Source organism: Hypanus sabinus, chromosome 31 (assembly GCF_030144855.1).
Source record: "Hypanus sabinus isolate sHypSab1 chromosome 31, sHypSab1.hap1, whole genome shotgun sequence".
Taxonomy (NCBI): Eukaryota; Metazoa; Chordata; class Chondrichthyes; order Myliobatiformes; family Dasyatidae; genus Hypanus; species Hypanus sabinus.
The window spans coordinates 34514913-34531966 of record NC_082736.1 but is presented as its reverse complement, the minus strand read 5'-3'; the positions used below and the strand labels follow the sequence as shown (position 1 = coordinate 34531966).

The 17054-nt window shown below is 48.7% G+C and overlaps 1 protein-coding gene across 2 annotated transcripts in view; it reads right to left on the bottom strand.

The window, feature by feature from the left end:
* Positions 1 to 17054, bottom strand: part of rcor2 (REST corepressor 2) — a 58904-nt gene that overhangs the window by 31995 nt on the left and 9855 nt on the right. The window contains exons 1-5 of one of the 2 annotated variants that reach the window (XM_059955402.1): positions 13311 to 13451; positions 12495 to 12689; positions 12231 to 12287; positions 4982 to 5062; positions 344 to 396 (exon numbers count right to left, since the gene is read on the bottom strand). In XM_059955402.1, coding sequence (XP_059811385.1) covers positions 344 to 396; positions 4982 to 5062; positions 12231 to 12287; positions 12495 to 12689; position 13311 — 387 coding nt within the window. In that variant the 5' untranslated portion in view covers positions 13312 to 13451. Of the gene's footprint in view, positions 1 to 343; positions 397 to 4981; positions 5063 to 12230; positions 12288 to 12494; positions 12690 to 13310; positions 13452 to 17054 lie in introns of those variants that run through there. The other variant, XM_059955404.1, reaches the window with a different exon arrangement.

The window sequence follows — 17054 nt, the reverse complement described above, 5'->3', positions numbered from 1 at the left end:
GGATACGAGAGGGTCTTTTAAGAGACTCCTGGACGGGTACATTGAGCATAGAAGAATAAAGGGCAATGAGTAACCGTAGGTAATTTCTAAAGGTAAGGAAACACACAGCTTTGTGTGTTCGGCACAGCTTTGTGGGCCAAAGGGCCTGTATTGTGCTGTAGGGTTTCTATAAACCACCCCTGAACCCCTGGATTAGACCCCAGCTTATAATCCACCCCTACACATCACATACAAATGCACACTAAAATTCTTGATTAGCTCCCAAACGACTGCTGAGTTGGGAGTGAGACTCACCCTGAGCCCTACTGGTTCACAGAGAGGCCTCAATCTCTGGAACCCTTACCTGCTCGATGTTGTAACCGTGCTTCTCCTTGGCCATTGCAATGTATTCATCAACTGAAAGAGAGACGCAGAATTAGAAGAGTGCTTTGCGCTGGCTGTGGTCACCAGTACTGAAAGACAGAGCAGCAGAATTATATCAGTCAACCCACCAAGTCTGCTCCACCATTCCATCAGTGCTGAGTTATTTTCCCTCTCAGCCGCATTCACCTGCCTTCTCCCCATAACCTTCATGCCCTGACTAATCGAGAACCTGTCAAACTCTGCTTTAAATATACCTAATGACTCGGCCTCCACAGCCATCTGTGGCAATGAATTCCTGAGATTCACCACCCTCTGGCTAAAGAAATTCCTCATCTTTGTTCCAAAGGGAAGTCCCTCTAATCTGAGGCTGTCTCTTCTGGTCCTAGACTCCCCCACAATAGGAAACATCCTCTCCACATCCACTCTATCTGTGTCCTCTGGTCCTAGACCCCCCACTATAGGAAACATCCTCTCCACATCCTCTCTGTGTCCTCTGGTCCCAGACTCCCCCACTATAGGAAACATCCTCTCCACATCCACTCTATCTGTGTCCTCTGGTCCTAGACTCCCCCACTATAGGAAACATCCTCTCCACATCCACTCTATTTGTGTCCTCTGGTCCTAGACCCCCCCACGATAGGAAACATCCTCTCCACATCCACTCTATCTGTGTCCTCTGGTCCCAGACTCCCCCACTATAGGAAACATCCTCTCCACATCCACTCTATTTGTGTCCTCTGGTCCTAGACCCCCCACTATAGGAAACATCCTCTCCACATCCTCTCTGTGTCCTCTGGTCCCAGACTCCCCCACTATAGGAAACATCCTCTCCACATCCACTCTATCTGTGTCCTCTGGTCCTAGACTCCCCCACTATAGGAAACATCCTCTCCACATCCACTCTATTTGTGTCCTCAGGTCCTAGACCCCCCACTATAGGAAACATCCTCTCCACATCCACTCTACATAGGTCTTTCAGCACTCAATAGGCTTCAATGAGATCACCCCTCATTTTTCTTAACTCCAGTGAGGCCCAGGGCCAAGAAATGCACGTCGTATTCCTGGTATTATTATTCACTACCCTCTTCCAGACCCTCTCGAACGCCAGTGCATTCTTTAAGGAATCCAAAACTGCTCACAACACTCCAAATGTGGTCTAACGAATGCCTTATAAAACCTCAGCGATATATCCTTGCTTTAATATTTGGTCCACTCGAAATGAATGTGAAGTGACGCACGCATTCTCAGCTCCTTCACTAACAACGTGTGTACAGGGGCACTGCGTATCTCTCTCACAGAAACCAGATCAAAACTCCCCCCGCACCAGCACAGAAGTCGAACATGGGCCCGCTGGAGTTTGAGTTCAAGGGACACCAGGTCACATTGCAGCTCGATAAAACCCTGGTCAGACCACACCCAGGAGCACCGTGTTCACCTCATTATCGGAAGGATATGGGAGCTTCAGAGAGGGTGCAGAGGAGATTCACCAGGATCATGCCTGGTTTAGAGAGGGTGCAGAGGAGATTCACCAGGATTCAGGATGGATCAGAAAGGGTGCAGAGGAGATTCACCAGGATGCAGCCTGCATTAGAGAGGGTGCAGAGGAGATTCACCAGAATGCTGTCTGGATTAGAGTGGGTGCAGAGGAGATTCACCAGGATGCTGCCTGGATTAGAGAGGGTGCAGAGGAGATTCACCAAGATGCTGTCTGGATTAGAGAGGGTGCAGAGGAGATTCACCAGGATTCAGCCTGGATTAGAGAGGGTGCAGAGGAGATTCACCAGGATGCAGCCTGGATTAGAGAGGGTGCAGAGGAGATTCACCAGGATTCAGCCTGGTTTAGAGAGGGTGCAGAGGAGATTCACCAGGATGCTGTCTGGATTAGAGAGGGTGCAGAGGAGATTCACCAGGATGCTGTCTGGATTAGAGAGGGGGCAGAGGAGATTCACCGGGATGCTGTGTGGATTAGAGAGGGTGCAGAGGAGATTCACCAGGATGCTGTGTGGATTAGAGAGGGTGCAGAGGAGATTCACCAGGATGCTGTCTGGATTAGAGAGGGTGCAGAGGAGATTCACCAGGATGCTGTCTGGATTAGAGAGGGTGCAGAGGAGATTCACCAGGATGTTGCCTGGATTAGAGAGAGTGCAGAGGAGATTCACCGGGATGCTGTGTGGATTAGAGAGGGTGCAGAGGAGATTCACCAGGATGCTGTGTGGATTAGAGAGGGTGCAGAGGAGATTCACCAGGATGCTGTGTGGATTAGAGAGGGTGCAGAGGAGATTCACCAATATGCTGCCTGGATTAGAGAGGGTGCAGAGGAGATTCACCAGGATTCAGCCTGGTTTAGAGAGGGTGCAGAGGAGATTCACCAGGATGCTGTCTGGATTAGAGAGGGTGCAGAGGAGATTCACCAGGATGTTGCCTGGATTAGAGAGAGTGCAGAGGAGATTCACCAGGATGCTGCCTGGATTAGAGAGGGTGCAGAAGAGATTCACCAGGATGCTGCCTGGATGAGAGAGGGTGCAGAGGAGATTCACCAGGATGCTGTCTGGATTAGAGAGGGTGCAGAGGAGATTCACCAGGATGCTGCCTGGATTAGAGAGGGTGCAGAGGAGATTCACCAGGATGCTGTCTGGATTAGAGAGGGTGCGGAGGAGATTCACCAGGATGCTGTCTGGATTAGAGAGGGTGCAGAGGAGATTCACCAGGATGCTGCCTGGATTAGAGAGGGTGCAGAGGAGATTCACCGGGACGCTGCCTGGATTAGAGAGGGTGCTGAGGAAATTCACCAGGACGCTGTCTGGATTAGAGAAGGTGCAGAGGAGATTCACCGGGACGTTGTCTGGATTAGAGAGGGTGCAGAGGAGATTCACCAGGATGCAGCCTGGATTAGAGGGTGCAGAGGAGATTCACCAGGATGCTGCCTGGATTAGAGAGGGTGCAGAGGAGATTCACCAGGATGCTGCCTGGATTAGAGAGGGTGCAGAGGAGATTCACCAGGATGCTGCCTGGATTAGAGAGGGTGCAGAGGAGATTCACCGGGACGCTGCCTGGATTAGAGAGGGTGCAGAGGAGATTCACCGGGACGCTGCCTGGATTAGAGAGGGTGCTGAGGAGATTCACCAGGATGCTGTCTGGATTAGAGAGGGTGCAGAGGAGATACACCGGGACGCTGCCTGGATTAGAGAGAGCGCAGAGGAGATTCACCAGGATACTGTCTGGATTAGAGAGGGCGCAGAGGAGATTCACCAGGATGCTGCCTGGATTAGAGAGAGTGCAGAGGAGATTCACCAGGATGCTGTCTGGATTAGAGAGGGTGCAGAGGAGATTCACCGGGACGCTGCCTGGATTAAAGAGGGTGCTGAGGAGATTCACCAGGATGCTGTCTGGATTAGAGAGGGTGCAGAGGAGATTCACCGGGACGCTGCCTGGATTAGAGAGAGTGCAGAGGAGATTCACCGGGATACTGTCTGGATTAGAGAGGGCGCAGAGGAGATTCACCAAGATGCTGCCTGGATTAGAGAGAGTGCAGAGGAGATTCACCAGGATGCTGTCTGGATTAGAGAGGGTGCAGAGGAGATTCACCAGGGTGCTGCCTGGATTAGAGAGGGTGCAGAGGAGATTCTCCGGGACGCTGCTTGGATTAGAGAGGGTGCAGAGGAGATTCACCAGGGTGCTGCCTGGATTGGAGAGGATGCACGGGAGATTTACCAGGATCCTGCCTGGATTAGAGAGGGTGTAGAGGAGATTCACCACGATGCTGTCTGGATTAGAGAGGGTGCAGAGGAGATTCACCAGGGTGCTGCCTGGATCAGAGAGGGTGCAGAGGAGATTCACCAGGGTGCTGCCTGAATTAGAGAGGGTGCAGAGGAGATTCACCAGGGTGCTGCCTGGATCAGAGAGGGTGCAGAGGAGATTCACCAGGGTGCTGCCTGGATTAGAGAGGGTGCAGAGGAGATTCACCAGGGTGCTGCCTGAATTAGAGAGGGTGCAGAGGAGATTCACCAGGATCCTGCCTGGATTAGAGAGGGTGCAGAGGAGATTCACCAGGATGCTGTCTGGATTAGCGAGGGTGCAGAGGAGATTCACTGGGACGCTCCCTGGATTAGAAAGCAGGTCTCATGAGGGTAGGTTGTGTTTGCAAGGGCTTCCTTTGGAGTGGAGGAAGGTGAGAAAGCATCCAACAAGATGAGACGCATACATAGCGAAGATAGCCAGACAACGGCTAATGCAAGAGCACAGAATTTCAAGGTGCTTCGAAAGAAGTATAGGGGGTCAGAGGTATGATTTCTTTTCTCCATAGGGTGCATGGAACATGCTCCCAGGAGTGGTGGTAGCTGCAGAAACAGCAGGGACATTTAAGAGACTCTTGGATAGGCACAGGGAAAAATGAGAATCAGAGGGCTATGTGGGAGGGAAGGAGTCAGACCGTGCTGACCTTTTGCCAATGACAACATATGTCGGGTCACAGTGTTTCTCTCCCACAGAACCAGGGTGAATTTTTTCCATCAACATACACAGAGAATGGTTGCAGCAGACCGCCGGCCCTCTCGCAGGACAACACATCGGTGCCAAACCCAATCGCTCAGAAGGACACGAACGTCAGGCTAAAACTTACGCTTTGCATCGGAGATGTTGTGGTTGGGAGACCAGACCAACATGCCCTTGGTGTCTTTCTCAATGAAACGCGTGGCACTGTCTAAAGACAAAAAAGAACATACAAATGGAAGTTCAGCTGGAAATAAGATCTTTCCCAATTAACCTACTAACCTGCACGGGAGGAAACCGGAGCGCCCGGAGAAAACCCACACGGTGACGGGGAGAACGTACAGTGGCATGAACCTACAGTTGCCAGAAAGAGTATGTGTACACTTTGCAATTACCTGGTTTTCTGCTTTGATTACTCAGAAAATGTGGTCTGATCTTCATCTAAGTCACAATGATAGACAAACACAATCTGCATAAACTAATTAACACACTACTACCCTACAAGAAGGATTGTATTTCATATCAGTACTGAGCACACCATCACAGTCTCAGTTCAAAACAGTATGGGAACCTCTGGAGTAATGCCCTCTCCAAAAGCTATTTAGACAATAAGACACAGGAGCAAAATTAGGCTATCTGGCCCATCGAGTCTGCTCCGCCACTGAATCATGGCTGATCCTTTTCTCCCCTCCTTCGCCCCACTCCCCAGCCTTCTCCCCATAACCTTTGATGCGCTGTCCTATCAAGCTCTGCCATAAATACAGCCAATCACCTGGCCTCCACAGCTCCCTGAGGTAATAAATTCCACAAATTCACCAGCCTCTGGCTAAAGAAATTTCCCTGCATGGACTCACCTCTATCCTGAGGCAATGCCCTCTTGTCCTAGACTCCCCCCACCATGGGAAATATCCTTTGCACATCTACTCTATCTAGGCCTTCCAACATTCCTAAGGTTGCAATGAGTTCCCCTCCCCCCTGCCTCCTTCTAAATTCCAGTAAGTACAGACCCAGAGCCATCAAACGTTCCTATTTGGAGTCGGGCGTTCCAATCAATAAGTTGAGATTGGAGGTGTGGGCTGTAGAGGTGCCCTGCCCTATAAAAAGACAAATTCAGGTTACTGACGGAACCTGCTTCTCAAGAAATGCCTGTTCATGAGCACCGTGCCCCGATCAAAACACCTTTCAGAGGACCTTGGAAGGATTGTAGAGATGCACAAAGCTGAGAAAGGCTACAAAAGCATTTCGAAAGACCCGAGTGCTCATCAGACCACAGTAAAAGTAATTGTCTACAAATGGAGGAAACTCAGTGCCGTTGCTACCCTCCCTAGCAGTGGACAGCCTGCAAGAAGACAACGTGCAATGCCGAGGGAGGTGAAAACGAACCCAAGGGCAACAGCGAAAGACCTGCAGAAATCTTCAAAGCTTGAAGTCTCTGTTCATGTGTCCGCTGCTAAGAAAACCACTGAACAAGGATGGACACCACGGAGGAAACCTCTGCTGTCCAAAGAAAATAAATTGTTTTGCAAAAGGCCATGTTCTACAATGCTTCTGGAACAATGTTCTATGGACAGATGAAACAAAGTTGAACTTTCTGGCAGAAATTTACATTGCTATGTTTTAAGGGCACTGCACACTAACCCTGAAAACCCCACCCCAACTATGAAGCAACACACAGCAAATGCCGGTGGTACGCAGCAGGCCAGGCAGCATCTATAGGAAGTACAGCTGACGTTTTGGGTCGAGACCCTTCGTCAGGACTAACTGAAAGAAGAGATAGTAAGAGATTTGAAAGTAGGAGGGGGAGGGGAAGATCCAAAATTATAGGAGAAGACCGGCGAGGGTGGGATGAAGCTAAGAGCTGGAAAGGTGATTGGCAAAAGGGATACAGAGCTGGAGAAGGGAAAGGATCATGGGACGGGAGGTGTAAGGAGAAAGAAACAGGGTGGGGAGCACCAGAGGACGATGGAGAGCAGGCAAGGAGTGATTGTGAGAGGGACAGAGAGAGAAAAGAGAGAAAGAAAGGTGGGGAATAATAAATAAATAAATAAATGAGGGATAGAGTCATAAGGGGAGGAGGGGCATTAATGGGAGTTAGAGAAATCAATGTTCATGCCATCAGGTTGGAGGCTACCCAGACGGAATATAAGGTGTTGTTCCTCCAACCTGAGTGTGGCTTCATCTTGACAGTAGAGGAGGCCACGGATTGACATACAAGAATGGGAATGGGACGTGGAATTAAAACGTGCGGCCACTGGGAGATCCTGCTCTCTCTGGCGGACAGAGCATAGGTGTTCAGCGAGACAGTCTCCCAGTCTGCATCAGGTCACACCGGGAGCACCAGATGCAGTACGTCACCCCAGCCGACTCACAGGTGAAGCGTCACCTCAGCTGGGAGGACTGTCTGGGGCCCTGAATGGTGGTGAGGGAGGAAGTGTAAGGGCAGGTCTGGCACTTGTTCTGCTTACAAGGACGGGGGAGATCGGTGGGAAGGGATAGAACCTGGATAAATACTGCGTTCCACCAGCATTTTGTGTGCGTTTCTGCTTAAATTTCCAGCACCTGCAGATTTCCTCGTGTTTGCGTTTTTAATTCCTCCCTCACCACCATTCATGGCTTGGGGCTGCTTTGCTGTTTCAGGGTCTGAACAGCTCGCAATCATTGAGGGAACAATTAATTCAAAATTGTATCAAGAGATTTAACAGGAGGACGTCAGGGTAGTGGTCTGACATCCGAAGCTTAATAGCTTGGATGACGCAACAATGATCCGACCACAAGAGTAAATCAACAACAGAATGGTATAAAATGAAGAAAGTTTGTGTTTTGGAATGGCCAAGTCAGAGTCAGAGTCTGTGGCAGGACTGTTCATTCAAGGTATTCCAGAAATATTGACGAACTGGAACAGTTTTGTATAGAGGAATGGTCTAAAATTCCTCCTCGCCATTGTGCAAGTTTGATCGGCAGCTACAGGAAATATTCGGTGGCGGCTGATAGGGTAGTTAAGAAAGCCTATGGGATGCTAGGCTTCATTAACAGGGGGTTTGAGTTCAAGAGTAGAGAGGTCATGTTGCAACTCTACAAATCTCTGGTGTGACTGCACTTAAGAGTATTGTGTTCAATTATAGTCACCTCATTATAGGAAGGATGTGGAAGCTATGGAGAGGGAGCAGAGGAGATTTACCAGGATGTTGCCCGGTTTGGAGAACAAGTCATATGAAGCAAGGTTAGCAAGCTGGGACTTTTCTCTTTGGAGCGTAGAAGAATGAGAGGGAACTTGATAGAGGTCTACAAGATTATGAGAGGCATAGATAGGGTGGATAGTCAGTACCTGTTTCCCAGGGCACCAACCGCAAACACCAGAGGGGATATGTACAAAATTAAGGGAGGGAAGCTTAAGGGAGACATCAGGGGTAAGTTTTTTTTACACAGAGGGTTGTGAGTGGAGGCTAAAACATTAGGGGTATTTAAGAGCCTCTTGGACAGGCACATGGATGAAAGAAAAATAGAGGGTTACGGGGTAGTGTGGGTTTAGTACTTTTTTAAGCAATATATGGGTCAACACAACATGGAGGGCTGAAGGGCCTGTACTGTGCTGTAATGTTTATGGTTCCATGAGGTACTTGCTGCTAAAGGAGTTTCTACCAGTTACTAAATACAAGGGTTCACAGACTTTTTCCAGCCTGGACTGTGAATGATTAAACAGTGTGCTCAATAACGACGTAAAAAGTACAATTGTTTGTGTTATTAGTTAAGGCAGATTGTGTTCGTCTATTACTGTGACTTAGATGAAGCCCACATTTTGAGTAATTAACGCAGAAAACAGGTAACTGCAAAAGGGTCACAAACTTTTTCTTGCAACTGTACGTACACGTGAGGCAGATTAAAATGGGCAGGTAAGATGGATTTAGAGATCAACTCTGTCATACGTACATCAAAGCATACAGTGCAACGTGCTGCTTGATTCAACAACCAACACAGACCAAGGAGGTGCTGGAGACAGTGTCGCTGAGCTTCTGGTGCCAACATCACGAGCCCGCAACTTACTAACCCCAATCTGTATGTTGTCTGGAATGCAGGGTGAAAGGAGGACACCCAGAGGAAAGCCACGTAGTTACAGGGAGAGGGTACAAACTCCTTACAGACAGAGATCGCCAGGAGATTACACTCACCATCATTGTGTTAGCGACCAGCACAGTCGGAAAACGGGCTGGGGGCAGGCACGCTTCCCGCACCACCACAGCACGCCCACAACTCACTAACCCCAACCAGTACACCTTTGGAACGTGCGAGGAAACCCGCGCGGTCACAGGTGAATGTACAAACCCCTCGCAGAATGCGTAAAGTGTTACGCCAACTGCTCTGCTACCGCGCGTCGAAATGTGACCCCTTTCAAGCTCTTGCCCTCGTTATGAGCTCGGCTACAGAGGTTTCAGATTTATCACGTGCGTGTTGAAACGTGGTGTTCCCGAGGATGCGCCGGGGGGAGTCCGCGAGTGTTACCGCACATTCTGCTCTGCATCCTGTCTACAATATTCAACAGAACAACACAGAACAAGCAAAACAAGCCCCGTTCCTCCCTCCCGCACAGACAACTCAAAGCCAGGACCAACCTCCGGGCTCCACACAAACACACACACTCCCTAAAACAGTGGATTAACCAGGGATTGGTTATTTTGTAAATAAATCACCCTGAACTCCTTGATTAGATCCCACTCCTGCATATCATATGCAAAGCTCCTGATTAGATGCTAGCTAGCCACCCACTCCTATCTACTGAAAGAGCCCCGAACCCAACCGGGTCAGAGGATGCCTTGCTCTCCGAACCCAAAGCCGCCCTCCAGATCGTAGGGACAGGCGAACTGGACCTTCTGGATTTCAGTAATGAACTGTGTCCTCTCCACTCGTGACTGACTGACTGCTCTGCTTCCCTCTCCCCCCGCTACCCCCGATCTCCCTCTGAAGAGTCTGCAGGGATTGGGGAGGGGAGGCTCTTTGTGAAAGCATGACTGGGGTCACAGAAGTACAAGGGAGATCCCATTTCCCGAGCTTGGGTCTTTAACCTCTTCAGCTCCCAAATCACTGTGCTCAGCTTGCACCTTTCTCCCAAGTCAGAAACCAGTCTGTTGAGGGAGAAAATGGTGTAAACAAAGTGAAATTTGATTCCTTCTTGTTATATGAGGGTAGAGAGAGGTACGGGGGGTGGGGGGGGGAAGGGAGGTAGTAAGAGGGATTGAGAGAGGTGGGAGAGAGTTACAGAGATGGGGGGGGGGGGATAGTAATGGGGTGAATATGTGCTCACCAACCCTCTCCTGTGAGATGGAAGCATTAAATTTCAGAACAATATTGATCAATAATCAAGCGGCCTCACCATAGCAGCCGTCAGTATCGGCAGCCCAAGCAAGAACAAGACGGAGGAATGCACCGTCAGGAAGCGTACAGTCGCTCAGGCACTTTGGTAGAAGAAATAAAAGCGTAGACTGTTTTCTAAATGAAGAGAAAATGCAAAAACGTGGGGTGTAAGGGACTTGGGAGCCCTTGGGCAGATTTCCCTAAAGGTTAAATTGCAGGCTGCATCGATTGTGAGGAAGGCAAATGTGATTTTAGCATTCATTTCAAGAGGACCAGAATATAAAGGATGTAATGTTGAGACTTTATAAGGCAGTGGTGAGGACGCACCCGAGTACTGTGAGCAACTCTGGACCCCTTATCTTAGAAAGTGCTGACGTTGGAGAGGATTCAGAGGAGGTCCAAGAAAATGACTGCAGGTTTGACAGACTTGTCACATGAGGAGTGTTTGATGGCTCTGGGCCGGCATTCACTGGAAATCAGAAGAATGAGGTGGGGGGGGAGGGGGGGAAGAGAACATCATTGAAACCCATCAAACATTGAAAGGCCTCAATAGAGTGGATGTGGAGAGGATGTTTCCTATGGTGGGGAGTCTAGGACCAGAGGACACAGATAGAGTGGATGTGGAGAGGATGTTTCCTATAGTGGGGGAGTCTAGGACCAGAGGACACAGATAGAGTGGATGTGGAGAGGCTGTTTCCTATAGTGGGGGAGTCTAGGACCAGAGGACACAGATAGAGTGGATGTGGAGAGGATGTTTCTTATAGTGAGGGAGTCTGGGACCAGAGGACACAGATAGAGTGGATGTGGAGAGGATGTTTCCTATAGTGGGGGAGTGTAGGACCAGAGGACACAGATAGAGTGGATGTGGAGAGGATGTTTCCTACAGTAGGGGAGTCTAGGACCAGAGGACACAGATAGAGTGGATGTGGAGAGGATGTTTCCTATAGTGGGGGAGTCTAGGACCAGAGGACACAGATAGAGTGGATGTGGAGAGGATGTTTCCCGTGGTGGGGGAGTCTGGGACCAGAGGACACAGATAGAGTGGATGTGGAGAGGATGTTTCCCGTGGTGGGGGAGTCTAGGACCAGAGGACACAGCCTCAGTATAAAGGGATGTCCTTTTAGAATGGAGAGGAGGAGGAACTTTTTTTTGCCAGAAATGGTGAAAGTGTGAAATTCATTGCCACAGGCTGGAGTGGAGGTCTAGTCTTTAGTTGTGTTCAAGACAGTGGCTGATAGATTTTTGATTAGTTGGGGCATGGAGAGATATCGGGAGAAAGCAAGAGATTGGGGCTGGGAAAGGATCAGCCATGATGAAATGGCAGAGCAGACTCGATGGGCTGAATGGCCTAATTCTGCTGTGTCTTAAGGCCTTATGGACAGAGTGCCTGGCAACTGAGGAAAGTCAGAAGCTTGAAAGAATAGAGAAAATAAATCTCACAAGGAAGTTATAGAGAAAGGCTGAATAGGTTCGGACTTTATTCCCTGTGACCGTAGGGGAATGGCTGGAGATGTGATAGAGGTATACATAATTATGAGGGCCGCAGATAAGGTAAACGCAAGCAGGCTTTTTCCACAGATCAGGTTGTTTCAAGGGCGAAAGATAAAATATTTGAGGGGAATGTGAGGGGAATCAATTTCACTCAGAGGGTGCTGAGAGCTGCCAGTTGAAGTGGGTTTGACGGCAACATTTAAGAGAAATTTGGATAAGTACATGGATGGGAGAGGTATAGAGGGCTATGGTCAATGGGATGCGGCAGAGAGGGCAACCCTCTACGACCACTCTCTGGCTTCTCCCTCAAAGCCAGAGTCTAATCCAATTTGCTAGCTCATCCTGAATGCCCAGCGACTGAACCGCCCCCTCCCCCCGTGCTGTACCTCTGAATATAATTCCAAAAACCACGATAAATACTTGCTGTTTTCACCTCCCACGTACACCCCGCAGGTCAGGCAGCCTGCCACCCCTGCCTCTGCACTGCTTTCTGCACAATTGATGAGGAGATTCCTTCCCCCACCATCCCACGGGATTCGTACCTGGGTGACACTCCGGCACCACTGCTTGGTAGTCCGATCCAACCCGGATCATGCTGTCTGCAGGGAAAGAGAACAAGACAAGCATTTACTGGAATAGAGGAGATACTCAGAGCAGAGGGACTGGAGGTGGGAAGGGGCAATGTTGGATTGTGAGTCGAGGAGAGAGACGGTGATCGGGGGGGGTCAGAGGAATGGAAGGGTGACGGGGAGAGGGGCAACAGTGAGGAGGGTAGGTGAGGGACTGGGTCGGACAGAGGTGCCCACCGTGCAGTCCGTGCTGCTCCCGCCTCTTCCACTCAATGGAGAGGACGGACATGGCTGTGTGTGGCTGTTCCTCATCGCTGCTCTCCTCCTCCTCCGACTCCCGGAGCTGTTGGCTCCCGTTGTTCAGGCCCTTCATCCTGGCTCCCCGGGACAGTATTCCCGCCGAGCCCGGCTTCTCCATCATCACCGGCATCACTGGCCCAGAGAGAGAGAGAGAGGCAGCTGGTCAGGAGACAGAGGTTTACCAATCCTCCACAGGTTCTCAACCCCATTCCAAACAGGAACTCTGTCCTTTTCCCAGGAAGGTGACTGGAAACTTCCCAGCCACTGCTGAATCCCAGAGTCGAAGAAAATTTATTATCAAAGACCACGCACGTCAGTCTGACAGGTCACATCAACGTCTGGTATGGAGGGTCCATGGATTGGATAAAGTTGCAAAACCAGCTCTATCAGAGGCAAAGCCCTCCCCACCGTCAAGGACCCCAGCAAAAAAAAATATGGCATCCATCATTAAGGATGCCCAACACACAAGACACTCCCTTTTCTCATTACTACCATCAAGGTGGAGGTACAAGAGCCTGAAGACACATACTTGACGTTTCAGGAACAGCTTCTTCCCCTCCTACATCAGATTTCTCAACGCACAATGAACCCAGGAACACCACCTCACAACTTTTTTTTGCTGTTTTACACTGTGCCACTGCCACAAGAATCCCATTTCAGAAGAGAACCGAACCAGGCCCTGAGGCTATCACCTCCAGACTCATTTTCTTGCAGGTATTTACAAGAAGGCAAACTGTGCGAATAAAAAATTACTGATAATGTGTGTTGCAAGGAGTCCTTGAAGGCGAGTCTGCAGGTTGTGGAATCAGTTCAGTGTTGTGATGAGTGATGTTATCCACACCGGTTCAGGAGCCTGATGGTTGAGGGGTAATATCTGTTCCTGAACCCGGTGGTGTAGGTCTCCCGTACCTCCTGTCCATGGGTAATAGGATTTCTTTGTGGCTGGGAAGTGAAAGCAGGTATTTTGACTTGCAGTGTCTGTGGAGAGAGACAGATGGTCGAAGGGTGGATGGATATAGGATCCTCTTTCAAGTTCGTTTAATTGTCATTCAACCATACACATTTATGAAGATCATTGCATACACAGAACCCTTAGTATTATTAAGGATCCCACCCATCCATCCAGCATCCTCTTTGACTTTCTACCATCAGGCACGAGACTCAGATGCATAAAAACAAAAACAGTCAGGATGGGAAACAGTTTCTTCCCTCAGGCCATCAGGCTTCTGAACTCCCTGCTGCATCACATTCAAAGTGTCACCGGATAATTTACACCGTACCTTACAATATTTAAATTTATGACTTTACTTTGTTTACGTGCAATTCATTTGTACATTTAATTCTTACTTTCCTAAGTTATCGTGAGTCATGTGTATTACTGTGCTTTACACCCTGGTTCGCAGAAACATCATCTTGTTTGACAGTGTACGTGTATATAAGTTAAATAGAGCCAAACAGCGTCCCTCCAGCACCAAGGTGCAAGACACAGCACCAACAGTCACACACACACCAAAGGCAGGTGTAATTACAACAGCAGAACGCTAAAAATGCATCCCAACTCGCCGAGTGTCACATCCCGCAGACTGATGGTGCGTGGGATGTTGTCCAAGTTCCTGAAGCAGCCTGCATCTCGCTCCAGAATCCAACATGTGCCGTCTCCCACGCCTCCATTCTGATCTAAACGCCAGACTGATCGGATGCAACAGTTTTGACACATGGGGAGGGAGGTGTAAATGCTTCCCACAGCCTTGGGAAATCAGCCAGCTTAATCAAGGACTCCTCCCACTCCAGTCACCCACTCTCCTCTCACCCCCCCACCCCACTTTCCATTGGGCAGAAAGTACAAAGGCTTGAGAACAGGACAGGCCAGGCTCCAGGACAGCTCTAACCAGATGCTCAAACGGTCCTCTCATACAATAAAGATGAACCCTTGATCTCTTCAGTCTATCTCGCTGTGACCCTTGCACTTTATCTACCTGTAATACGCTCTCTTGGTAAAGGATTAACTTTGTCATGAGCATGTGTAAACCTGCGGTGAAAAGCGTCGCTTGTGTTAACTCAGACACAGAGGATGCCCGCAAGTGTGGCCACGTGTCCAGTGTCAACGTAGCATCCCCACAACTCACTAACCCTAACCCGTACGTCTTTGGGACGTGGGAGGTAACCGGGCCACCCACATGGTCACGGGGAGAACATACAGTTCGGCAGGATTCGAATCCCAATCTTGTGCTGTAGTAGTGTTTTGCTAAACGCTCCACTACCCTAGGAACTCCCTGTAATTTCATTCTGCATCCTCTCCCCCCTTTGTGTTCCCTGAATTGTCGCCATGGTAGAAAAGCAGTTAGCACAACACTATTACAACTCGGGGCACGAGAATTGTTTGTTCAATTCCCATGTCATCTGCAAGAAAGTTGGCTCATTCTTCCCATGACTGTGTGGGTTTCCTCCGGGTGCCCTGGTTTCCTCCCACAGTCCAAAGAGGTACCGGTTAGTTGGTCTTTGCAAACTGTCCTGTGAGTAGGCTAGGGTTAAATTGGTGCGGCTCAGTGGGTCGGACGGGCTTGTTTGCATCTCTGAATTAAACTAAATCAAATATGTACAAAAGTATGAAATGCTCTGTCCAGATAGCACACAAACAAGAGCTTTTTCGTGTACAGCATATATAATAATGCTTAGGCATATACAATAATACTGTAAAGTGAGGATGCTTTCAAGAATAATGAAATGTAAAGCTTCTCAATATCAAAGAATTTACTATAAAGAGCAGTCAACAGTAAATAAAACTAAATCAAATCAATATTTGCTGTGACTATCTCTTGCCTTCAAAACTGCACCAATTCTCTTTGGTACTGCCTTTCCTAGGTGTCTGGGGTCCTGTCGGAGTCTGTGATCTACAGTTGCACTCAGACTGCGGTTTTTCACGGTGGTGGGTTCTTGGGGTTTGCCGAGTGGCCCAGCATTTTTCAACATCTCCAGGAGGACGTGCCACACTGTGGATGACTCGATTCCTCACTGGCGCCACCGACTGAAGCGTCCCTGACAGTACTGCGCGATGGACGAGAATCTGCTTGTACATCCCAGCGCTGAGGATTCCTTTAACTCTGAGCAAATCACCAACTCCATTGGTAGAAATGCAGCCCTAAACATGCAGGGAACCTCACTGTTGGCTGCAGACACTCATCCATTAGCTGTCTCTTCTACAGACAAACTGCCTCCTACCTGAGCCAAAATTTCAGATCTTGAATCATCAATACAGAGCACGTGGTGCCATTTGGACAGCACCCCAGTCCTTGAATTTTTGTACGTAGCTGAGTCTCTTGGCTTTGCTTCACTTGGGCTCTTTAGCAATAACTCTTCCATGAAGACCACTTCTGACAAGACTTCACTGGACTGTTGAGGGGTCCACTGGGGTTCCAAGCTGACAGCAGTACAGCACTTGTTCCAATTTAGAAGATACGTCTAGTTTGATGTCTCTCTCATCTGCTGTACTCAGTTTCCATGGCATTTTTGGTTCTCAACCCTGCCCATATTAACAAAATACATTTTTCTGTAACATTTAATTTTTTTTTTTGGAAAATGAATGTTCAGTAATTTAAAACTTGCTCTTTTCACCTGACATACTAATAAGACCATAAGATATAAGAGCAGACATAGGCCGTTCAGCCCATTGAGTCTTCTCTGCCATTCAATCATGAATTGGTCCAATTTTTCCAGTCATCCCTACTCCCTGCCTTCTCCCCATACCCACTGATGCCCTGGCTAATCAAGAACCTATCTATCTCTGTTTTAAATGCACCCAATGACTTGGCCTCCACAGTCGCCCGTGGCAACAAATTCCACAGATTCACCACCCTCTGACTGAAGTAATTTCTTCACATATGTTCTAAATGGATGTCCCTCAATCCTGAAGTTCTGCCCTCTTGTCCTAGACTCCCCTACCATGAGAAATAACTTTGCCATATCCAATCTGTTCAGGCCTTTTAACATTCAGAATATTTCTATGAGATCCCCCCTCCTTCTCCTGAACTCCAGGGAATACAGCCCAAGAGCTGCCAGACGTTCTTCATATGGTAACCCTTTTATTCCTGAAATCATTCTTGTGAATCTTCTCTGAACACTAATGTCGGTATATCCTTTCTAAAATAAGGAGCCCAAAACTGCACACAACACTCAAAGTGTGATCTCACGAGTGTCTTATAGAACCTCAACATCACATCCCTGCTCTCATATTCTATACTTCTAGAAATGAATGCCAATATTGCATTTGTCTTCTTCACCATCGACTCAACCTGGAAGTTAAACTTTAGGGTATCCTGCACAAGGACTCCAAAATCCCTTTGCATCTCTGTATTTTCAATTCTCTCCCCATCTAAATAATAGTCTGCCCGTTTATTTCTTCCACCAAAGTGCATGACCATACACTTTCCAACATTGTATTTCATTTGCCACTTCCTTGACCATTCCCCTAAACTATCCAAGTCTCTCTACAGGCTCTCT